This window comes from Bos indicus x Bos taurus, chromosome 12 (assembly GCF_003369695.1).
Source record: "Bos indicus x Bos taurus breed Angus x Brahman F1 hybrid chromosome 12, Bos_hybrid_MaternalHap_v2.0, whole genome shotgun sequence".
Classification (NCBI taxonomy): Eukaryota; Metazoa; Chordata; class Mammalia; order Artiodactyla; family Bovidae; genus Bos; species Bos indicus x Bos taurus.
The window spans coordinates 13,820,146-13,845,629 of NC_040087.1; the positions used below are offsets into that span (position 1 = coordinate 13,820,146).

A 25,484-nucleotide genomic window follows, 5' to 3' on the forward strand; every position below is an offset into this window, starting at 1 on the left:
GAAAAGGGCACAGGGCGGGCTGCTGTGGGATGCTGCCATGCTGGGGTGCAGACAGCTTAACCCCTTGGCTGCTGGCGGACAGCTGCACCCTTTTCTCATGGGGACAGTTCCCCCAGCAAACCTAACCCCACTCCCCAGCAGCGAGGACTGTGACAGTCCCTTCAAGCTCTCCAAAAGTGATCGCTTCAAGCAGACTAGAAAGCTAGATGCTCTCCATGAGCTATCTCAGTTCTAAAGGTATAATTCAACCAAACGTATTATCTAAACTGTTGGGAGGAAGAGGATTATTTGAAAGATCCAAACACCATTAGGACAGAATCATCTGAGTGGCTTAGACGTGGCGGGAAATTCTGTCTGTAAGAGGTAGCACTGGGTTAGAAAAACATACCAAAGGCAAGTGGAAAAGAGAAGTCAAAGACAAAAATCTCCATCTCTTTGTTGGTGATTTTTACTACAGCTTGTAGGATTTTCTGACTATGAAGTCTCAAAAACTTTGGCTCTAAAGTCAGTTATTTTGAGGACATACCTCTTTAAAGTTGTAAGAATCTTGTAACTAGAAGGTAACTCCAAAAATACCAAGATGGTTTTCTTTACAAGTTAATTTCCTGCAGTTGTTGGCTTTTTTTTTTTTTTTTTTTTAACAATAAATTAGGCTTCCCAGGTGGCTCAGTGGTAAAGAATCTGCCTGCCAAGCAGGAGATGCTGGTTCGATCCCCAGGTTGGGCAGATCTCTGCAGAAGGAAATGGCAACTCACTCCATGGTTCTTGCCAGGAGAATCCCATAGACACAGGAGCCTGGCGGGCTACAGCCCATGTGGTCACAAGAGTCAGACGTGATTTAGCGACTAAACATCAACACGATAAATTACTACACAGTACCTACACTGTATTTCATGATAATGCCATTGCTCACAAGTCACTCGGGGAGAGGCAGGACACTCCCCAAGGGAAAAGAATCAAAAACAAACACCACCCATAGAATTATCTACATTACACATCCCAGTCCGCCTTCAGGATTAAGTCAAAGATACATCTCGGAAAAGCATCTCTCCCACTCAGTCACAAGCACGCGCTAGGCAATCCGTTTGTCTATCCTGTGTCTCATTCTGATTCATCCCTCTTGGATGGACTGCTGGCGACCTTCAACCTGAAAGGGCATCGGAATGAGAAGACCGTAAGTGGTTCTCAAACCGCAGTTCCCGTAAGAATCCCTTAGGGAACCCGCCTCATTCCTTCTGCTTCGGTATCTGGGGGTGGGCTTAAGAAGCTGTACCTCCAACAAGCATCCTCCACACGTCTGTCTCAACGGGGTGTGGATCACCCTTTGGGAAACACTGACGTAGGCTATTACAAGGTGACCAAGCCACTTGCAGATCATCGCACGTGACGGTCCGACGCTCACGCGGCTCACCGCACCCTTCTCCACATCTCGGGTGACTCCTCTGGCCCCCCTGGTCCAGGAGCCACGCCACCACCTCTCCCTGCAGTCAACTCTAATTTCCCAGTTGCTTGTCTTGCTTCCACTCTTGCCCTCTCTAATTCCGTCTCCAAAAGCTTGCCAGAAAGATGTTACGCAATAAAATCGCACCACGTGACTCCCTAAAACCCACGACTGCTGCGTGGGTCGGGGGTTTCCATTCCGGGTGGTGAAAATGTTTTAGGATGGACATGGGTGGCAACTGCACAACGCTGTGAACACACAAAACGCCGATTTGTTCACTTTAAAATGCTTCGGCTTGTGTTGTATAAATTTCACCCCGATTAAAAAGAAAGAAAGAAAAACAAAACAAAAACCTTTTCTGTGATGCCCCAGGGTGTTTGGGCTAAAATCCAAAGTTCTCAGCTTGGCCTGGCAGGTCCTGCACCACCAGACCCCAGCCTACCCTCAGCAGCCTCATGCCAGCCACGGTCACCCTCATTCTGCCCTGAAGCCACACCGCCTCTTCCAGGGACTCCCGCTCACACACAGACCCTCCCCACCACCGCGCCCTGCAACAACCCCAACCAATCTCCAGGTCTTGAATGACTCTCCCACACAGGCCTTCCCTAACCACCCTCACGGTATCTTTTCAGAGAAACCTGGTCTTTTCCAAGAACTTCTCATAAGCTTCAGTTACATCATGCTTTTTGTTTTACTTGATATTCTTTCCAGTAAACTATGGACTCCCCGGAGGACAGGACCGGGACTTTCTGTCCGCTCCTGTGTTCCCAGCACCCAGTGGGAACCTGGCAACCATAAAATCATTTGGCACAAACGTTTGTGTAGTGTGCCTTCCTCCAAAACCATTAACCCTTTGCTACAAACAGAGTAGAGAGCTGGGTCACAATATGACGGGAGATTTAAAATATACATGTCAACATTATAAATAACTAGATGAGAAACGTCACAGACCACTGAGGGCCGACTCAGCACAGTACAGAGACACCCACCTGGCGCAGAAAGCAAGCTCTCTGCCTTCTGCAGCACCTGCTTTGTTTCTGGGCAGTGTCAAGTCCCTGATGCCCAAGAAAACTCCAGATCCAGACTGTCTCCTCGTGCCACTGCCCATCGCTGAGGAATACGGGAAGAAACAGAGACTGTATCTCTGCAGAGAGATACACCTGAGCCAGGTGCAAGACCAACCTTCGGAAGGATGTCAGGGGAACCCGTGGGCTGGCTCTCTCGTGGGTACCAATTCCTCAAAGGAAACTGCGGAGAGCCTGACCTGGGAAGAGAGGATGCTGAACTCAGTCTGTTCTGAGGGATATTTCTTTGCAAGAGAAATAGAGGAGAAACTCACATAAGAGCAGACATAATTGGTGTTTTGTTACTAAACAAATTGTTCTTTGGTGATTATAGGTGTGCAACTGACTTATTCTTTTCAATCTTGCATTTGTATTAACTAGAACCCTAATTTGTAAGTGTGTCTTAATTAACTTCCTTCAAAGCTTCTGCCCATTGAAAACAAGCTTATTTCTTTTCCATTGTTGGCTCACTCAGAGCCTCTAATCCACAGTCCTTGGGCCCAGCTCTCACCACTTGAGCTCACCGTGGAGAGCAGAGACTAGCAAGTGACCCAGCTCCAAGTAGACCCATCTGTGCAAAACTCTGCATGAGCTCTGTTCCCCCCACAACGGCAGGAGAACATCAGACATTTACTACCCATGTCATCAGTTATTTCTCAATACTTAAATTGTCCTTTAGCCAAAGCTCTTGACTTCCCTAAGCCCCAGTCCTTAGACCTGGTGGTGATTTGCATGACTGGGAATTTAGGGTATCTCCCTGTATACTGAGGGCTCCCCATGTTGCTCAGTAGTAAAGAATCCACCTGCTAATACAAGAGACGCAAGAGACGCAGTCCGATCCTTGGGTCAGGAAGATCCCTTGGAGAAGGGAATGGCAACTCACTCCAGTCAGGTCTTGCCTGGAGAATCCCATGGACAGAGGAGCCTGAGGGCTATAGTCCATGGGGTTGCCAAGAGTCAGACAGCTGAACACTTGTGTGCTGCAACACCAAAAGGTTCTGCTCCGGGCACCTGAGGATGGGGCACCTACAACTGGGCTGTGTGTGCAAGCTCTTGGACCTCTTGGTCGAAGACAACTTGAAGGCTTTCTCCTCGCTCCAATTCCCAGCTCTCTGTGCTCAACTGGAGACCCCCTGGAGAAGGGACAGAGCTGCCCCTGTGGCCAACTATGGGCCCTTTATGGAAGCAACCAACAAGACTTGCCCTCCAGCAGGAGAGGAGCCTGGGCACAGTCCTTATGGCAGAAGCACAAGACGACCGTGCCAGCTGGCCACCAGCATGGCTTCCTCTGATGCAGCTCCTAAGTTAGCTTTATACTGGAAGATGCCACTTGAGTCCTACCTCCTTCTTCCCAAAGCATCCTTATTAACGTTCTTACCAATGGTTTACTACAAAACCACATACACTTCTACAGGAGATGAGGGGGTGAGGAGCCTGGTAACACATTTTGAAAGCATCTCAGTATGGGAAAGTGAAGTGCCTGCAAACCCAGGGTTGTTGTTTAGTCGCTAAGTCATGTCCAACTCTTTTGTGACCCCATGGACTGTAGCCTGTCAGGCTCCTCTGTCCATGGGATTCACCAGGCAAGAATACTGGAGTGGGTTGCCATTCCCTTCTCCAGGGGATCTTCCTGACCCAGGGATAGAACCTGAGTCTGCTGCATTGCAGGCAGATTCTTTACCACTGAGCCACCAGGGAAGTCCAGCATAGATACAACTGTAAACCAAAGCACAATCAGGAGTGAGTCGTGAGACCAACACACTAATATAGGCTATAAGGACATTACACACAGGAGATGGAGCCAGCCAGAAAAACCACTTGCAGAAAATAATGCAGGGATGGTTAGACAAAGAGAAGCTCAAGGACAGATTACAAGGACATCAGGGGAGGTTGCCAAAATGCAGAATATATTTGACAAAGAGAAATTAGCGCTTTGGAAACCAGAGCCTAGGAGAAGATGAATAGTCACTAAAAGGAAGGAGACTCCTAGTGGGAGGCGGTGACATTAAAAATGCAGGTACTTTCTGCCAGGACTGGAGCTGGCCAGATTCTTGCGGTGGAAGAAGCCAGCATGTCACAAAGAGGAAAATCTCATCAGATGTTTATCATTCCCACGCTTTGAGGACCTGGGGACTGTCTAACTAAGGAAACAGGAATCTCTACAAGTATATTTCACAGAGGAAATGTACAGGCGAGAATCGGTGACTCGGGTGATGGGAGGAGCAGAGTGCCTACACCAGTATAGTTAGATAATCCAGAGACTAGCTCAAAGCAGGAAGCTGCCGCCTCCCCAGGGCTGACAGGGGACAACAGACAAGAAGAGGAGGTAGGGCTGCAGGCGTCCAAGGTCACTTGTGAGCAGCTGGAACCACAGAAGTCCCGTCAGGCATGAGTGGTGCTACGGGGAGGGACTCCCACTGCCAGGGCTGCCCCAGGAAGCTGGAGGAAAGAAAAAATATACCCTCCCTGGCTGGGCCCTTCTCCCTGCTGCCTCCTACGTGCCTCCAGAGGGCTGAGGACAGCAAAAGCCAGAAGACCCAGAAACCTCAGAGAGCAGCCTGCAAGGGTGAGCCCCCAGGACCCGGAGGGGAGGGGGAGACCAGGAGCGCTAGGACGCTGGAGGGGCCGCGCGCTGTAGCAAACAAGCTTCCCTTCCAACAGGCGCACTTTTAAAAGAGTCCCTTACCGGGGCCTCCCTGGTGGCGCGGGGTAGAGAATCCGTCTGCCAGCGCAGGAGACACAGGTTCGGACTCTGCAACCACTGGAGACAGGGGTTCGAACTCTGCAACCACTGAAGCCCGTGCCCTAGAGCCCGTGGTCCGCAGCCAAAGGAGCCCCTGCAAGGAGGAGCCCAAGCACCGAAACGAGAGCAGGCCCCGCTCGCCGCGACTAGAGAAAGGCCGGCGCAGCGACAATGACCGAGCGCGAGCCAAACTGAGTAACAAGGGTTGGGGAATTTATTCTGTCCTTTATAGTTTATTCTATAATTTATATAATACCCTTTCTTCAGTTACAATTACTCCGGGACTAGTCTTAACAAGCGCATTTCCCCCCCAAAATCCTAGGGGGAAAAAAGGCTCTTTGAAAAAATATAGGTATCGAATAGGAGAAAATATACATGAGCAAGGCTGAGCGCACACCTCCAAATAAGTCCAAGTGAAACGGGAAATCTGAGGAAGACTGGCCTGCAGCCATCCAGGTTGGTCATGATGCCGTCCTACAGGTCTGAAAGATGTTACCAGGGGCAGGGGGTGGGGGTGGGGTGGGAAATGTTACCAGACACAGGCTCACGACTTCCCGGCAGTCTTTGGAAGTCTATTGGAAGGCCACACTTCCAATAGAGAGAGCTTGGGTTCGATCTCTGGTCGGGAACTAAGATCCTGGCATGCCACCCAGCCAAAAAAATTAAGTGTACAACTTGAAAAGTTTCAAACTGATTTACACATTAAAAAAAAAAAAAAAAAAGTACAGAGGTTCTGTGTTACTTCTTACAACTGCACAAGAATCTATAACCATCTCCAAATTAAAATTTTAATTAAAAAATATCATAAGTATGTGCATGCATGCTAATTCATTTCAGTCGTGTCTGACTTTTGAGATCCCATGGACTGTAGCCAGCCAGGCTCCTCTGTCCATGGAGTGTTCCAGGCAACAATACTGGAGTGGGTGCATTCCTTTCTCCAGGGGATCTTCCCCAACCCAGGGATTGAACCTCATCTGTCTCCTGCATTGGCAGGCAGGTACTTTACCACTAGCGCCACCTGGGAAGCTCAGACATACCTGCAGCTCTTCTCAATTATTAAGCCTTCTTCCTTTCCACCGTGTTTCCCCCGTAAGTGTCTCCAGTTTGTATACTCACAAACACAGCATCTCTGCTCTCAGGACTCTGATCTGCCTGTGCAGCGAGGCTCAGGAAGGTCTGAGCTGGCCCCATCTGCAGCTCCTCCAAATTCTGTCTATTCTGTGTTATTGGCTCAGGGCTACTTTTGCAGAAATATGATGGTGTCGCTTACTCGTGTTTGATTCTTCAGCCTTGGCCTTTCTGACTGAAGACGGAAGCCAGGACATTAGTATTCACGCACAGGACAATTAGGAGGCTGCCTGATCTTAGTACAGATTAGCTAACAAGCCTTAACCTGCTCATTTCACAATGAAGTATTCATTTCAAAACTGCTCTCTTTCTGGAATGCATGCTTTCCTTCCCGCACCCTCTGGTCTCCTGTGAGAGCTGGCGGCCTAAGAACCAGTGGGAGAAGCTGCGTTGGGAGAGCCTGGCACTTTGACAGATCAAGAGGCAAGAGCCAGCCCACCCCAGCCACCACTCATCCACTTAGCTAAAATACAGGCTCCGGGAGAGGCAGGGAAAACAATAGACAGAAGTGCATGCTAGGTCTTCCGGAAACTGATGCTGGATGAAAATCCCTTCTTAGCCAAGAGTATGAGGGTGGGGGGAAAAAAATCACTATTCATCACAAAATGGACACACACCACGGACATCTCCCCAACTCTCCTTCTCTACCACTCCACAAATCCTGCCTGTGAAATATAACTTTCTTCCTTTAATGATCTGGTGGTGAATTATTTATATGCTTCAATTTATCTTTCTGTCTTCTTTTATTTATGCCCAGAATTGTACTACTTAACTCCAAGACAGCCTGACCAGGACTGCAAGCAAGGCAGAGGCAACCCAGCCCTTTAGGGGGTCACTGAGCCGGAGGGACAGAGCAGGCGGAGCTGTGGGGAGGGGACCAAGGTCTCAGTCTAGGGACGTGCTAAGTGAGCCCGCGTCTCAGGCCTTTGCATCATGCTGACTTTTCCAGCCAGCTTTCCATCCAAATCCATCTTGTATCCCGTCCCTATCTCCAGCCCCCCAGCTACTATCTTCACTATTTGTCTGGGCAGCACCACCTCGGAGCTGGTCTCCATGCCCCCAATTCTATCAATCCCTCCCCCCCAACACCTGTTATCAAGAGTAACAATGCCATCATCACAATTCTTTAGCAGCTCTCTATCACCTGAAGCCAGAGCTCCCAAATCTCCCTCATTAGTGAAACCTGTGTGGTAGTGATTCAGTCACTAAATCATGTCCGACTCTTGCAACCCCATGGACTGTAGCCCGCCAGGCTCCTCTGTCCATGGGATTTCCCAGGCAAGAATACTAGAGTGGGTTGCCATTTCCTTCTTCAGGGGATCTTCCCTCCCAGATCAGGAATCACACTCAAGTCTCCTGCACTGCAGGCAGATTCTTTACTGCTGAGCCAGTGGGGGGCATTACTTTTAAAATAAATAAATCAAGCAGATTCTTCAGTGTCTTATGTTGGGTTTCTCTTGAAACAGACCTTGAGACAGAGGTCTCTTAAATGCAAGTTATTCAACTGAGAGAGGATCCTGGGCAGGACTAGTTCCTGGGGAGGAAGGAAGCCAAGTAAGCCCATATGCTGCAGGAGACGGCCACCACGGGCAGCACCGTCAGTCTCACTAGGGGATCCTAGGACATTGTGCAGGACACGGGTCAGTCTCTGCATGGGCTGGGTCAGGAGGCCAGGGCACTGCCTCCCTGCTCTCTTTGGTCATCAGCTGAGGTCCACTTCTGGGGTCACTTAGCTTCGCTGTCCCACGGCTGCCCCACAAGTCAGAGAGAAAGCCCTCAGGTGGAGAACAGTAGATGCTTGCAGAAGAATTCTGCAGAAGTGTACAAGAGCGTGAGTGTCTGGGTGTATGAATGCATCTACCTGACCTGGCCATGTCCCTGAAGATTCTGATTCGGGAGGCTGGGGGGTGGGACCCAGGAATCAGCGCTGTGGCAAGCACTGCTGCTGCTGCTGCTGCTAAGTCGCTTCAGTCGTGTCCGACTCTGTGCAACCCCATGATGGCAGCCCACCAGGCTCCGCCATCCCTGGGATTCTCCAGGCAAGAATACTGGAGTGGGTTGCCATTTCCTTCTCCAATGCATGAAAGTGAAAAGTGAAAGGGAAGTCGCTCAGTCGTGTCCAACTCTTAGTGACCCCATGGCACTGAGTGGGACTCTTTTGCACAGGCAGATTGTGAAACACTGACCCATATCATGAAGTGCAAAACCTTCAGTAGCAGCTCCCAGCTGTCACCTGTAAACCACACAGAACTTGTGCCCTTTCCACAAGTCTTCCTTTAGGCGGCATACTCTTCTACAAGCAGGAAATGTGCTGTAAGAATGTCTGTGATCCCCAGAGCCAAATACCAGTCATACAGTAAATGCTCAATAAATGTGTATTGATGAAACCACCCTGAAAAGAAACAGTATGGTACTAGGTACCTCGGCTCCCTGGACAAAACTATCTTCCAAATCTCTCAAAATAGTAGTAAAATGAAAAAATACTATCGAGCACCTAATCTATGCAAGACACTCAGGAGTTCCTCCTGAGATGCTCCATAACTGCTGATCCGCGTGCATCTTAACAGAGACTTGCTGCTATAACACAACACGGTGAATTAATCCCTACAAGGCAGACAAAAGACTGAGGTCATGGTAGGAAGGTGAGGGATGCTTTCCAAGGAACTGGAAGCCTTTGGGCTTGACCCTACCTGGTCATTCTGCGGGGGTTGTCCCCAGAAACACGGTCGCCCTCCTCCTACTTCACAGAGATGGAGCGGGATGAAGAGGAAAGTCGTATTTCAGCAGCAGGCGCTGATGTCTCAGGATGAAGGCTTCTTCCGAAGATCAGAAATTTGGTACCTGGGGCCTCGATAGGAACTCTGGGCTCCACCCTCAGAGGCACAACAGTTTCTGCGATTTTCAAGGACCTCTCTCGCAAACGAGACCAAAGCAGAGGCCTGGGCACTCGGAGTCACTACAGACCTCATCGGTGGCTTTTCTCCCCAGTCTGGGATGTTAAACCACAGCGCGGTGGCCACGCTCCAGTCTGGATAAGCAGGCTGGGGCTAGCAGACTTCCCCCTCCCGCTGCAGCTAAATAAAGTATTCCTTCAGACCAGCTGCCCTAACCTTTGTTAAGCTGCTGTGGGCTATTAAAGAGTTCTTCTGTACTTACGATGGCTGTGTGTGTGAAAAATCAACACCCCTGGTATAACTGTCTACACCAACAAGAAGTACGTTCCAAAACATCACTGGCTACATTAGTGCTTTTGATATGCTTTTATACAGGGCTGGAAACAATTCGAAAAGTATTTCTTCTCCATTTGCCAGGCTTTTGCTGTTCATGAAAATACAGACCAAAATATGTGCAACATGACAAAAAGGAGGTGGCAGGTGCATACTTCACAAAACACAGTCTGCTGCAAGCCAAGCGCTGCTGCAGGTACCGGGTGCTGACGGAGGGGCCACAGGTTATGCGGTCAGCACAAACGTGACATTTTTCCAAGGGGAATAATTCAATTTAATTCTTCCTCTTCTGCTGCATTTCTGAAAATCTGAATCCATCGACTTCGCTTAAAATCTATCAAACACAGGTAGCCCCATTCAATACTATTTCTGTCCACCCTTAAAATTAGAACCACCTAAAGAAGAATACGTAAGACCTTAAACTCAGTATGTGGGTGTGTGTGGAAGTGTATATGTGTCAAAGAATGAGAAAATATGCTTTCTTGGCCAGCCTGTAGGGCAGCAAATGGGATGCTGTTTAGATAAATATTTATTTGTTTGCTTGTTTTTAGCAATCATCCTATTTGTGTGGGTGAGAGTTTACAGCTTATAATAGCAGAAGCTGACATAAGGAAGTAGAAAACATAAATATCTCTTGCTTAAAGATTCTCTTTACTGTATGAAAAAAAAAATACAAATCAGGCCCTTTGGCATTCTATTGTTAGGACAAAAACAACAAAAAGGAAAAAAAAAAGCCAACACATATGTATGCATACACACACATTATCTTGAACATGAAGATAGAAGAAGGAGGTTAATTAAATTTCAAGATTCCAGTGGACTAAATTAAATGTATGAACTACAGAATATTTAACACCATGCCACAAAAAGACAGTTCTGATTTTTTTAAATAATAATAACTTTAAATTTTAGATTACTCCTAGAAGACCCAGAGCAAGTGCTTGTCCTGAACTACAGACTATGAAAAATAACTCTAAAAATCAGCCAAGTTCACTTGAAATCTGCCAAATTATTCTGCTTGGAAATCCTTCTAGCTAGAACAAGTTAACACCAGGCTTCTAACACTAGGTGAAACTCGTTGTAAATCAATTTATTCCCCCCGACCAATCTGCTAAAGTGCATGCTTTTCTGGTGAAAATGATTCTTCAATGATACTTAATACTGTCACTATGTTGTTTCTCCAACCAGTCCGATCCAAGTTCTTCTTCCAGTTAAGGTGTATTAAAGTTAAATGCCTACCTTTGTCATAAATAAGAAACGACAGAACACAGATCTTCAAAGTATTTATGGCAGAAGGAAACTCAAAATGTATCGCCCATGCAATACATGTCTAAGCTTAAAAAGAAGGCTGAATAAAGCACATGTGATTCACGTTCCCATCCAATACTCCATTCATTAGCATCTCAGGGTTCAGAAACAATCTATGCCATTGTCATCTCTCACAGATAGATGACTATCCTCCACAAGCAGGCTTCAGGTGACACCTTTGGCAAAACAGTTTTGTAAAGGACCAAAAGTAGGGTTATGCAGCAACATAGTCTGTCCTGGGTACTTTATTTTAAAAAATTGTTTTTATTCTATACTGGAGCACAGCTGATTAACAATGTTGTATTAGAGTCAGGTGTACAGCAAAGTGACTCAGTTATACATACACGTGCATCTATTCTTTTTCAAATCATTTTCCCATTTAGCTTATTCCAGAATATCGAGCAGCATTCCCTGTGCTACACAGTAGGTCCTTGTTGGCTAACTGTTTTAAATATAGCATGTGTACATGTCAATCCCAATCCCCAATCTTGCCTCTCACCAACTCATCCCCCGGGTAACCATAAATTCAGTTCTCTAAGTCTGTGAGTCTGTGTCTGTTTTCTAAATAAGTTCTTTTTTTTTTTTTTGAAGCCCTGATCATTAGACCAACAATATGTCTATCCCTTGCAGACAGAAGACCACGAGTGATTAATTAGCTGTAATGGTTAAACTCTTACAGGTATACCCGCTGACCAACACAATCCTCAATCTGATCCCCATTTTAAATTCATATAGAGAAAAGGAGAACATTAAAAACTCTCCAAAGATGTAAACAATTAACAAAGCAAGCGAAAGGGCATCCCCAGTTTGAGGAAAGAGGTGGGAGTCCCAGGACTTTCTGAGACTGAAGGCTGTACACAAGGTATCTAAAACCAAACAGAGACTGGTGTCAACACTGAATTTTGACTCCCAAATACTACTGTGTTCTTCTAATGATCTTTATCAGGGTAAAAATCCTGATTATAAATTATGTGTAAATAAAGAACAAAGAAAGAATGATTTGGGGGAGGAAACGGGGTTGGGGGGTGGATTTTCAAGTGTGACCCAAGGCAAGACCTCCTGGAGAGGGCTCAGTCACCAGGTCTGAGTCACAACATTTCCCTGGGCCTCAGTGTCCCTTAAAACTAAAGGCTTAGGCCACAGCATCCATCTCTAACTCCCTCCTGGCAGTAAAACCCAGTCACCTATTTAGATATCAGAGAGAACTCAAGTGTTTGTAAAATCCTAAGAGCATCTGAGAGCGGCAGAAAATGTGCTTATGGTGTTTACAAAGGGGAGAATGAGGAGGGTCTAAACAATCCTCCCAGCCTTGCATTTTTCAGTTTCTACAGGGCTTAAGAGGGCAATTGAAATTAGATGCTTCATTTCATCCCACAATAACAATGTAATTCTGATTGTAACAAAATGTTGAAATGTTCTTTTTAAAAACATCCCCCTCCAAAGGAAACAGCTTCACCTTCCTCAAATGCAACTTGGTAGAGCTGTCTCCTCCGGAGGGCTACACACTGTAGCTTGGGCTGCAATGCCCAAGCTACAGTGTGTGTCAGGATGTGGAAGCAGCTGTCACCGCTTTGTTTTTCATTCACAGTAGGTGGTTGCCAAGCAACAAAATACTATTGTCTGTTTCCATGATCTATTGGCCAATTCTACCGGTGATAATGCTTTCCACAGTTTAAAATAGGGCCACCTTTTAGACAAGAAGAAAGGCGAAAAAATTCTAAGAACAATAAACATATATATAAGCAAACACAATGAAGGTATCCCTAAATTATGTTTATAAACATACAGCTGTGTGCGGATATGCATACATACGTTTTGCATGTGTATGTATGTGTGTGTGTGACTATTTATTATACATTCTCCTCCTACCTACCTCCAAACTCATCTAAATTGAATAGGCCAAAAACTAGATCTAAATCCCAGAGGGCAAATTAAAGCATGACCTGGAGAGACGAAAACACAGTCAGAATTATTTTCTCAACAATAGCAATAACTTCCAACTTGCCAGATGTATCAAATTCTGTCTCTTGAATACAAAGTTCTCCAGTCAGGAAAGCAATTCTACTGATATAAAAATAATAAATGGAATGCCTTTACTATCTACTTTGGAATCACTGATCATTTGTTGTTTTACTTCATGTCATCATCTGCTACCCCTGTGTACAAAGATAATAATTCAAATGGGAAAATTCTGTTTTTCTTTACACCCAAGAATATTAACATATATTCACTTTTAAAATAATTGAATTGTTCTCTCTGGAATAGCCTCATGTGATTCCCCACTTTGTTCTGATATTAGTCCCTCAGGAATAGCAGTCATGCTATGTTACTCTTGCATATTTCACTAGCTTACAAATAAAATAACGCAGTGTACTCAATATAAAGCTGTCAACATTCGCTTGCATCAGTTGCTGTTTGTTTTCCATTGACAAGGCTTCTAAAGATAAGAATTACAATATTCTTAGATGTACAGACACAACATCAAAACAGCCTGAAGGAATTAAAGCTGGAAACTGCTAGAGGCAATCATGCTTTGAAATGAAGAGAAATCAGTATCACTTATGCACACGCATATATTTCTGCAAAGACCCTAAATAATGCCAGAACAGTCTTTGCATTTTATGCAACGCTCATCCATCTTCCTTCACAATATTTCCAAACCACTTTAACTATTTAGTTCAATTCTCTAAACAAGCCTTTGAAATTCACCTTTTGAAATTCACCACAACTTGTAAATCTACACGTTGTAAGAAACTGGTAATAAGCAAAACTCATTACGTGGGTTGACGTTATTACTGTAAAATCTGCTATCAAAAGGGCAACTTTAGCAAAACAGAAACAGAGTGTGTTAAATTATTAACTGAATACTAGTCAAATGATCACTTTTCCGGACAGAACCATCCTCAGCAGACCGCTCCTGGGAGGGAGCGCCCAATCCAGGTTTCTCCTTCAGGTCTCACCCCACACATGACCCACTTCCTTCTCCCGCAGCTTCTCAAGCTTGTTCACCTGTATCCCGACCTCACCAAGAAATATGCTCTCCCCACTTTCTCCACCTTTTCCGTATTCCTTAGACACTCATTACTTTCTGCAAACCACCGGACTCAAACCTGCAGTTTGCCACGAACCTCCCCATAAACACTTGTCTTCCCGATTCTTCTAGATCTGCTTTAAAAATCTCCGCCACCGAACAAATACAATATTAATAAAAGAAAGGCTACAAGCCAGTTGATTTTTTAATGTCATAGGAGCAAAATGTTGGGGGGAAAAAAGACAGAAAGGAGACATGCAGGCGTGTACTTGGAGGAAAGCGGGTGGGAGTGTAGCTCTGCACAGTGGGTCGCGGGGACTCAAGGGGCCTCGCTTCCCCTACCTGTCGACCCCACTTCCCCCATGTGCGCACCGCGGCTGACAACCACAACACTCCCGGACCACCCCCTCCGGAAAGGGGGCGGGGTTACGCCTTCGGCCAATCAGAACCCGCAAGCCCCGGGTGTCCAACCTATGGGGTGGCCCTGGCCATGCAGGGGGAGGACGCAGGGTGGTCGGGGAGGGGCCGCGTCCGTGGGAGGCGCGCACGTGTCCGGTCCGGGGAGGCGGGGAGGCTGCGAGGCGGCGGGCGTCCGGGTCCCGAGGCGTGGGCTCTGCACCCCGGCATCCCCCGAGTCCCGCTGCCCAGTTCCTCTTTTGCCTTGGCCCGTTCGGGCGGGACATGCTCCCGCCGAAAAAAAAAAAAGACCAGTCCACAACGTCGGACTTCCCCCCTACCCCGCCCCCGAGTAAGGGGACAGTCACAGATAACAGTAGTACCCGGCTCAGACAAGACCGGGAGGAAAGTTTCAGGCCCGCACCCGACGAAGTCCTCCAGGGCTGGGAGGAGGACGGAGGCTGGGCGGGAGGGTGACGACCTGGAAAGCAGAGGGCAGCGGGAGGGCTGCGCGAGCCGGGCGCGGACCGGGGCGCGGTGCTTGGGGGACGCTAGCGGCGGGGTGCGCTGTCCAAGGTGTACGGGAGGTGGTGGGCGCGCGGCGGGCGCGGATCCCGGAGCCAACACTGGCTGGCGGCGGCGGGGGAGAGAGCTCGGAACGGCTGTCCGGGGGCGCCAGGCACCACCCACCCCCCCCCCCCCACCCCGCCACCCAGGCTTGTAAAAGTGAGCCTAGTGGAGCTGAGACAGGAAAGGGAAGGGCGCGGGCGGCTGCGCCGAAGCCCCTCACGCTCCCCTGCACCCCTCCCTCCCGGCCGCACCTCGAGCTCCTTTCCTTTCTCCCCTTCCCCCGCCCCGAGCCCACTCCTCTCCGTGCCTCGATCCCGGTACCGCGGCAGGGGCGGGACCGCGAAACCCCCGCTCTAAGCCCGGACGCCCCAGGGATGCTGCGGGCCCCCCGGAGCTGCTTACCTGGGGCCGCGGCACCAGGAGCGGGCGCGGCGCGGCTCCTCCTCGCCTCCGCGCCCTCCTTCTCCGCTTCTCCCCGGACTCTGTCCTGGGCGCCGAGCTCTGAGACCGGGCCGGGCTGCAGCCGCCTTCCCCGCCGTCGCCTCGGCCGCCGCTGCTGCAGACAGAGGACGCCCAGTGGCGGCTGGAAGCCCGTGTGAGTAGCGGCGCCGGAGATTCCGCGGCTCCGGGCGCGCGGCCGTGCGCACGCGCGCCGGCGAGTGTGAGTGTGTGTGTGAGTGTGCGCGCGCGCGCCCACGGGGAGGCGGGGGGGAAGAGGCCGAGAGATGCTCGTAGGGACCGAGGCAAAATTCTCCTGCCTCGGGAATCCGTAAACCGGGGAAGGAGGCTCGAACGCGCGTCTCGCCGCGGGGAGGAGCTGCCCGCCGGGCGACGCCGAGGAGGAGGGGGCGGCCGCGCCGGACGCGCAGGTTCCGGATCCGAGCGGGGCTGAACCGAGCGGGACGCGCAGCCACGGACGCAGCGGAGGCGGCGCCCGCAGCCCACGGTCGCGCTGCCCGCTCTGGGGAGGGGCCGGGCCGCTCGCTCCCGCCGCCGCCGTCCGCACTTCTTGGCTGGGCGCGGAGGCCAGGGATCGAGACCCCCACCGCTGCCACCTCGACCGTGGAAGCGCCCCGGGCCGAGCCGGGGAACCCGCGCGCACGTGGCCGATTACCGGCTGCAGCCGGCGTGCGCAAGGGCTCCAGGCGTGCGGTGGGCGGTGGACCCCGGGCGGCGCGGCCCGCCGCCTCCGCTGGGTGGAGGAAGCCGGGCGGGGGAGCGGGGGTGAGGTCGGTCCAGGGTGCGGTCGGCAGGCAGAGTCGAGGGTTGTGGGGGGCTTCCGCTCCGGGCGGAACGTTGCCTGTTTTCCCCTTCGGGGGGCACTTTTCCTCAAAGTTATCCACTGCCCAGGTAAAAGTGCTGGGTTCCTCTTTGTTCGGAGCCAGCTTACTGTGTAAGGCATCTGAACACTGTGCTGCTTTGAAGTCCGGCTTCTCCAAGAACCAGCCAGCCTGGCGCCTCTTAAACCTTTTAAACCGCTACTCTCTCACTCATCCAGGCTACACTTTATATCACAGAAATAAAATGTCCCAGTACATTTACATGCCTTTTCTCCTAAAAGATTTGTCGTCCTAGCGGTATTCTTTTCCCTGCTTATTTTAAATTCGGAGTGCACTGTTATTCACTCAAGAATTTCTTAAAAGGTCATAAGGTCTGTTTGATACTTGAAATAACCCGTCTGAGTCCGCCGGCAGGGGTTGTGTTCCGCGTACTTTTGCATGTCCTCCAGTACTGAGCCCAGCACCGAGCACTCTGTGTGTTCTCTATAAACATTAAATGAATGACATTGTTTTCTAGCTTCACATGTCCTGAAGGCAAAGGCTTGGATGCTGGGAAAGTCATTACCACCCCACCAGGCTTGCTTGATTTTCACTTAGGCCTTTACCCTGTGTGTGTGTGACTATTTCCCCTCTGGCGGCCTGAGCCCCAATGCAAAGAAAGATAGCAGAGAATACTGACCCTTAGTGCTGTCTCGCCAAGGTGCAGGTAGAGTGCACTCTGCAGGGAACCCCAGAGGACACCCCGGGTGAGAAGGCTAAAGAGTGCTTCATTTCAGTCCTGGGGGAATCCGGTCTCTCAGTCGGAAAGTCACATTTCATTAGCAGTTTATAATGTCTTTTTTTTCGTGCAGGACAGGAAGAGAATTTTAAGAGAAATGCACGCTTCTAATAGCTTGTCAGGTACAAGCTTTTTCTTGTAAAAAGCATTACTTCATGGCTACTTGCCAATCTATGCAGGGTCATCTCAGATTTCTAATTCTGCTGTAGCACCGAGCCCACACAGTTCCACGCTGGTATTTCCACAATTATCCTCTGAGAAGCAGAAGTCCTCGATTTTACATTGCATACTAAATTTCAGTGCGTTTGAACTCGGGCTGTTCTATGAGCTGCTTCTCTCTCCACTCATGATATCACAGCTTTGAAGCAGAACGGAAATAAAGTGAAAATTAAAATGGATTTATTTGGGTGCTGCCTTGTGTTCTCTAGTGGGAGTCCCTTTAAATGACTTGTCTTCTGTCACTCAATTTACAATCATTTTGGAAGCCATTTGTTGTGCTATGGAATTCATGTGCTTTTTTGTTAAGTTAAAAGCGTGGATATTTAAATTTTTTACTTGAAAGGAAGCTCTAGAACTTGCAGGAGCAGAAAATCTCTGACACTCCAAATGGACTCTTGACAGCCAACCTTTAAAATGGGTATGAGTCAAAGTCTTCCAGTGTAATTGTAAAGCTTTATTTTGCTTACAAAGATGCCTTAAGGGTTTCATTCAACAGCTTCCCAAGAGCTTGCTCATTTGGTAGGATGGAGGAATGGAACAAAGCCATAACTTCTCTGATGAGCACCAAAGGGAACAGACTTGGCCTTGTAAAAACAAAAACATTTACAAGAAGCCAAAATTTAAAAACAAGAATGTAGGCTTGCAGCAGTCCTAATAAATGTTAATTTAAAAGATAAACAATAGAAAACAATCACAACATAAGAGTTAAAAGTGCTTCTGACCCACTTAACGTTTGGAGGAGGAGCTAGGATTAAAATGCTATAAACCATGGCTCTTCATGCTAGCTAAACACTAAATAATAATAAAATGTTCTACTGAAAGATCCATTTTCATATGTTATTATCAGTTAAACTGAGAATTAATAGCATAATTATAAAGGTTTGATTTTTCTTCCTTAAAAGGGAATGCTCCTTAACATAACTGCCTTTTTAAAAAATTCGCAGCAGTGCAATAAACCGAGTTAAACGTTAACTTAGAAATACAGGACTGGAAAAGGGTAGAGTGTGTAGAGAAACACTTTAAACTGATTTGACCACAACTAACTAACCTATTCTGTCCATCTACAGAAACAACAAAAGCTTTCTAACTCTGAAGCCTGGTAAATTTAGGCTGTGAGATGTACCATGAATTCGAAAATCAACTCCTCATGCTGGGAGCCGATTGCCCCAAATTCTTTCAAGTGAGAAGACAGGGACCGTTAGCTGAAATGCCGCTGTTGAGTTTAGTGGTGTGAGCGTGCATAAGGATACAGGTAATTTCCCCCATAATTAGGTCGCAGATCACTTCGTGCATTAGAGTTTTAAATAATAAAAAATACCTTGACTTGCACATGGACCCAAATGCCAGCTCAGTAAAGAGTGCAGCCTGGGAACAAGAAGAAGTTTCAATTACCCTGTCTTCATGCTTTATACACTGGTTTATTCCAGATATTATTAAATGCTTAGGGCAACTTAATTCTAACTGGAGATCAGGCATGTTTAGGAAAGTAAAAGATCAGAAAAAAAGGTTATAGTGTATTCCAAGCAAGTGTAGATGAGCCTCCAGAGTTATCAGTGCTGATATTCGAGATGCAGGAGAAAATATTAAATACCACTTGTTCTTAATAGTTTATGGAATGATGGATTTCCTGGGAGTGAAGAACATTCTAGATCCTCTCCCCAGCTAAGTGAACATATGAACACAAAAAAAAACTGAATAAAATTTCAGAGAGTTAAGGGAACACCCTCTGAAGCTCAGGGTAAGAACCCCCATATAACATAGATCCTTTACACATTGATATTTATGGCTAAAGGGAACTGAATTGGTAGATACACTACTATCCTTACATCTGTTTTTAATCTAATAAGTTATTTAACTGCCAAAGCCAAGAAGGTGCAGAAGAAAATCAGTAAACCCCACAAGTCACTATTGAGTACCTACTTCATCAGTTCAGTTCAGTTCTGTCGCTCAGCCGAGTCCGACTCTTGGCGACCCCATGGATGGCAGCACGCCAGGCTTCCCTGTCCATCACCAACTCCCGGAACTTGCCCAAACTCAGGCCTATCAAGTCAGTGATGCCATCCAACCATCTCATCCTCTGTTGTCGTCTTCTCCTTGTCTTCAGTCTTTCCCAGCATCAGTGTCTTAACCTACTTCATAATCAGTACTACTCCTCACGCCATGATTGTTACCAATAAAGTATAAAATGCAATCTATCACTGCCTCTAAGGAGCCTACAATCCAGCTATCATTATTCTTGGAAACAAAAAAGTAAACATAAGCATACTTTATCACTTGACAACAAACTTAAACTTGAATCACCAATGTGACTTAGTGAGCCACTGGTTTCAGTAAACCAACTGAAAACTGATTAGTGGCCAAGGTATATATACATATTTCATATTCATATTTCCTAGTAGTGATCACTTAGATTATCACATGATGTATAAGGTGAAAAGCTCATCTGATGCTGAATTCTGAATTTTAAATTGGGGACAAGAAGAAAATTAAGGACAAGAAAAAATCAACCATATTGGCAACGGCAGCTGTGAATTGCCTATCATTGGGGATCCTTGGGCAGAATTGAATTGATTAGAATATGCTAATCAATTTTATAGACTTTATATTTCAACTGATTCATAAGTTAGTAGGGCTACCCGTGTATTTTGAAGTTTCCATATCTACAAAGACCCTTTAGTCTATTCTTGGATAATGTTATTATAATACTTTATTATCACTCTCCTTAAAATTTCTTAGTTTTGCCCTATGTTCTTTTCACTTATTAACATGATTTTTAAAAATTTATTTAATTTTAATTGGAGGATAACTGCTTTACAATATTGTGTTGGTTTCTGCCACACATCAACATGAATCAGTCATAAGTATACCTAGGTCCCCTCCAACACGACTTAGTTTTGGCTAATAGAGCTTTTGAAACTACAACTCTTCACTCAATTCATGAAAAACTTATAAATAGGAAAAGCAATAATCCAAGGAAACAAGAAGCTTTCAGGTGAAGGCAGTGTTAAGGGGAAGTCCCCTGCCACTTACAGGGTGGCACAAACATAAAATCAGACATGTGATTCAGTTCAGTTCACTCGCTCAGTCATGTCCACCTCTTTGCAACCCCATGGACTGCAGCATGCCAGGCTTCCCTGTCCATCACCAACTCCCGGAGCTTCCTCAAACTCATGTCCATTGAGTCGGTGATGCCATCCAACCATCTCATCCTCTGTCGTCCCCTTCTCTTCCTGCCTTCAATCTTTCCCAGCATCAGGGTCTTTTCCAAGGAGTCAGTTCTTTGCATCAGGTGGCCAAAGTATTGGACAGCTTCAGCATCAGTCCTTCCAATGACTATTAGGACTGATTTCCTTTCGGATGGACTGGTTGGATCTCCTTGCAGTCCAAGGAACTCTCAAGAGTCTTCTCCAACACCAGAGTTCAAAATGTGATTAGAGCTGTGGAAAGCTCACCCATCCATGTGTTGACCATTTAGATAACCTGCCTCACCAAGTACCAGGACTACCAGTCACATCTTTTTACTTTTCCAGCGGTAGTCTTGATGTCATATAAAAATGGCACTGAGCACCAAGTGTATGATCCAAGGTCAATCCCAGCCTAGTTTTAACCTTTTTAAAGGTGCCGGGAGACCTTGGCAACTCACTTTCTAAGCTTCAGTTGACCTTGCTGTGTAATCCGGACAATAATAACTACCTCATTGGTTAAGAACATTACAACGTGAGAAAGGGTTTCTCATGTAGGAGCTTAGTAACTCTTGCACAGTCTTGGATCTAAATCAAGTGTGTGGCAGAAAATTGGAACATGTACATGAATGGGCAGCTCCCATAGAAATGCTGGAGCCTTTGTAAGACTATAACTTAGAGAACGTTGAACTGATTTGATGATTTCTTGGAGTCCCTTCCAAGGATATTTTAAGAAAACCACAGACAACCAGAAGTTGGCAGAAACAGACACATTGCAGGAAATTGTGGGCTCCATAATTCTAGAGGTGCTGTAATTCTATAAATTCTGCTGCTGTTGCAAAACCCAAGCTTTTGTGTTCATTTGTTTTTAATTAGTCTCTGTTTTTCCTGCCACATAGATCCTGCTTCTCCAGTGGTGCTCTGAGTAGCTAACTTAGCTATAGGAACGTTTATTTTACAGATTAAGGCCAACCATAAAATTTCTTTTGTTTTTAAACAAAAATAATTCACTGTTTATCCCTCCTTAATTGTGAAAGCAGTGTGTGTGCTCACTGGGGGAAAAAGGGCAATACAGAAATGTATAAAGAAGAAAACAATTGTTGTTTAACATGCCTTCTCAGGGAACAACCAACATTCCTACTTTGGTGTGGATCCTTCCAGACATTTTCTTTGCATCATTTTATTCTTTTAAAATGTCATTCAAGTCAACATATCAGCCACTTAAATATATGCCACCAGCATTTTAGCAAAAATAATTAGACTCTTTCACAAAAAGGTTCAAAAGTGTTTTCATATTTTTTTCTTCCTTTCATACCCTTTCTTATCAGGATGGTTTCTTTGCTCAGCAAGTCCTTTAAATGGGATTTTACCAAGTCATCCTTGAAAACTTTCCTTTGTACTTCCCCACTTTGAACACATCTAACAATGAGCACTTTTTAGTGACCCTTTAAAAACTTCATCTCACCTTGAGCTGACGTATTCTGGAGTCACAAGCCCTGCTCCTTGGCCTCTAGCCATTCTGTGGATGCTTTGCATTACTTAACCCCCAACCCCAAGATGTGGTCCAGCACTGACCTTGGATCTGGTACTGAATTCCCTGATGGAACAGGAAAGATTCTTGATTTCAATAAGTAACCAAAATGTTCACTGGAGTGACCATCTACTGGTTATACAGAAGGTTGGCCAGGAGGTAAATTATTTGAGTTCATGTTTTGCGTCAACTGCTGCAGGCAAAATTTGGGAAGTATGTTTTATTTTGTTTTCAGGGTCCATAAACAGTCCTTCAAGACACAAATGCTGACTGTAATTCCAAAAGAATCTCCTGCTTTTGCAACTGAGCATACTCATTATTTTACCTAGGAAGCTATCATTGTTAATGAAACATGTAACAATGCTTATAATTTTGCTGATTTGTTAATTGTACAGAGCACAAGTTCCCAAAGTAAAACAACTCCAACTCAGCCTATCCCACTCTGCCAATCCAAGAGACCAGGACGTCTGGCATCACTCTTGAAATCTAAAGAACTGACAGGAAGAAGGAAGGAAAGAAAACAAGGTGAGATTAATTATCTATAGGAGCTTTCTAAGGAATATACACTCTATACTGTGAATTATGAAAGTTTTAAGTAAGTTACCACCCTCTATGTGCATATAAGAAAATATGCATATAAGAAAGATATGAAAAATATAAGAAAATAATGAGATAATAAAATGCAACATATGAGATAAGCTAAAATCTTAGAAATTGCATACATGGCATAGCAGTATGCATTAAAAAGTTTTAGAGAATTGATAACATGTCTCTGGCATTCATCAGAGCCACCATGTTTGGAAAATCAGAGAATTTCAGCAACTGGAAAGGTATACTTGAGTTGTGCAGGATCATTTATCCTGCTTCTTTCCTGTCCTAGATGCTGCAAGTTTATGTCTATAGATCCACCTTGGACTGAGAAGGTGTCTTAGGCAGGAAAAGGTACCATGTGTACAGCACTGACTCTGAAAGGTGAGGTGAGAGAAGAAACAGCAAGTCTGAAACCTGGAGACAGGACGCGGCTGCTGCTCTGGAACCAAGTCCATGAGAACTGGGTAGCCATGGGATGCGTCTCGTGTGTGGGACTTGGCTTGGTTAAAGCGCGAAGGGGTCAATGTGCTCCACTTTGATTTCTTTTGACCCCAATTCTCAGAAGTCAGCCTTTATTTCAACTAATATAACAAGGCCATATTTGACCAGAATAATTAAGAAAAGTACCAAAATATTTTTTAATTTAATTAGTAAATACTTTATAGAATTATGCTAAAATATACTATATTGTATATCCTTTAATCTTCACAAATTAAAATCAGTGGTATAAATATAATATTTAATAGTAAGATAAAGAGCATAGAACAGTAAAAATATTATAGGATTTAAGATCAGATTGAGCTAAATTTAAATCATACTTCTGTCACTCTCTGAGTGAATATGGGTGAGTTTTTCAGGTTTTTTTTTTTTTTCAAGATCAGTAAAATGAACTTTTTAAAAAATTGGAATATAATCAACTGATTTAAAATGTATGAGTTGAGTTCGCGGGGAAACTGTCATGGCCGCGCCTGTCTACAATCACAGGCTTCTACTCTAAGGAAAATGACGGCGGACATGAGTTTTTTAAAAAAAATAAATAAATAAAATAAAATAAAATGTATGAGTTTCAAGTGTACAGCAAAGTGATTCAGATATCTATACACACACACATATATACCTACATATGCATATGTGTGTGTATATATGTATGTGTGTATATGTGTGTGTGTGTGTGTGTGTGTGTATATATATATATATATTCAGTCCTGGGGTCACGAAGATCTCCTGGAGGAGGATGGCAACCCACTCCAGCATTTTGCCTGGAGATCCACATGGACAGAGGAACCTGGCGGGCTACAGTCCATGGAGTCGAAAAGAGTGGGACACGACTGAGCAACTGATCTGATCTGATCTGATCTGATCAGCTAGCATGAATCATTTGCTCGGGGCCAGACCACTCCTCAATTTATTGAAACTGTAAAACTGTGGACCGAGGCCCAGACCGTGAAAATTTCATTAAGAGTCACAACATGTGTGATCCAGCCTGAAACATTCAGTGATTTTCATATCATAAAAATCACAAGTTTTTGGAAGTAAATTAACTTAAGTTCTTTTCTATATTTAAGATAGTCCAAGAGTCAAATTTTCAAATGCAAATATTCAGTCTCTATATTTCTTAATCTGTGGTAAGGGATTAAATCAGTATAAAGGAGAGTTTTGAGACAAAGAAAGTGATTGCATTGTAATTCAGTTAAGAAAGATGATGGGATTGTCCTCTCTGAAACTCTTAAAGTGAAAGTGAAGTTGCTCAGTCGTGTCCGACTCTTTGCGACCCCGTGGACTGTTTGCCTACCAGGCTCCTTTGTCCATGGGATTTTCCAGGCAATAGTACTGGAGTTTTGCCATTTCCTTCTCCAGGGGATCTTCCCGACCCAGGGATCGAACCCAGGTCTCCTGCATTGTAGACAGATGCTTTACCATCTAAATAGGTCCAAATGAAAGTATTTATACACAGTACTTCCTAAAGGCAGACACTGATAATCAACCAAGTACTCTTCTAGTCATATGATTCTCTGATACTATAGAACAGAAAATTCAGAGTAGGATGATATGTTTCGATAGTTTTATTACATGACAATTATAGAAGGAAAAATTAAAAGAAAGGGAAATTGGCCTTCAGCATGTGTTTTAGTAAGACAATTTTTATTTCAGATTTCTGAAATGGAGACAACAGTCTGGGAGAGAAGAAACAAGATTTTTTTATTGTGATAAAAGATGTTTAGTTAAAGATTTTGTTTTTATTGTATGTGTGTTTGTGGGAGAGAGACCTAAGCTACCTGCTATGGACTGAATGTTTGCGTCCCCCCAAAAATTCATATGTGGAAGACTAATCCCCAAATTGATAGTATTGGTATTAGGAGATGGGGCCTTTGGGAGGTAATTAGGTCATGAGGATGGAGCCCTCATGAATGGGATTAGTGCCCTTACAAGAAGAGACAAGAGAACTTGTTCTTTGCCATGTGAGACTAAGACAAGAAGATAGCCATCTGCAAGCCATGAAGGGAGTCTTCACAAGACCCTGGATCTACCAACACCTTGATCGTGGACCTCCCAGCCTTCGTAACTGTGCAAATAAATGTTTTTGTTTAAGTCACCAAGTCTGTGGTATTCTGTTATATGAGCCTTAACTATAGCACTACCTCAGGAGTTACTGTAGTGGTGGTTGTCTTTTACCCCAACTTTGGCAAAGGGGCCATGCTGTAATCTGTTCTTGTACTAGAAGACTATTAGGATTTCCAGGAAATCATTAAAGTTTTGCTACAACCATGCATAATTATGTGATTGTGTATGTGTTTTACTTATACAGTCTTCTCATTAATTAGACATTTAACTAGAATCTTATTTCATTCTTTAGAAAAGAGATGTCAATTATGACTTTATATTTGGGTTATGTTTCTCTAAAGCTATTTTCACTCTCTTTTTAGATTTCATGTTACATAGACTACCTGTAACTAATGAAAATAAACTAAAGGCTTTATGCTTTAAACTTTTTTGG

The 25,484-nt window shown here is 45.5% G+C and overlaps 1 protein-coding gene and 1 long non-coding RNA gene across 5 annotated transcripts in view; one reads left to right on the plus strand and one right to left on the minus strand.

The window, feature by feature from the left end:
- The window catches only part of LOC113902193 (mucin-1-like), a 140,004-nt gene extending 122,410 nt beyond the window's left edge, over nucleotides 1–17,594 (minus strand). For all 3 annotated transcript variants that reach the window (XR_003513696.1, XR_003513697.1, XM_027557165.1), the window contains exon 1: nucleotides 15,311–17,594. Coding sequence is in view for 1 of the 3 variants with exons in the window: in XM_027557165.1 (XP_027412966.1) it covers nucleotides 15,311–16,310 (1,000 nt within the window). In the remaining 2 variants the exon portion in view is untranslated. The remainder of the gene's footprint in view (nucleotides 1–15,310) is intronic.
- Nucleotides 15,419–25,259, plus strand: LOC113902194. 2 transcript variants are annotated; one of them, XR_003513698.1, is made up of 3 exons: nucleotides 15,419–15,503; nucleotides 22,294–22,423; nucleotides 24,641–25,259. It is a non-coding gene; the product is annotated as an uncharacterized LOC113902194 (long non-coding RNA). The 2 variants fall into 2 exon arrangements; XR_003513699.1 differs by lacking the exon at nucleotides 15,419–15,503 and adding an exon at nucleotides 18,047–18,437.
- Nucleotides 25,260–25,484: the final 225 nt, after the last annotated feature.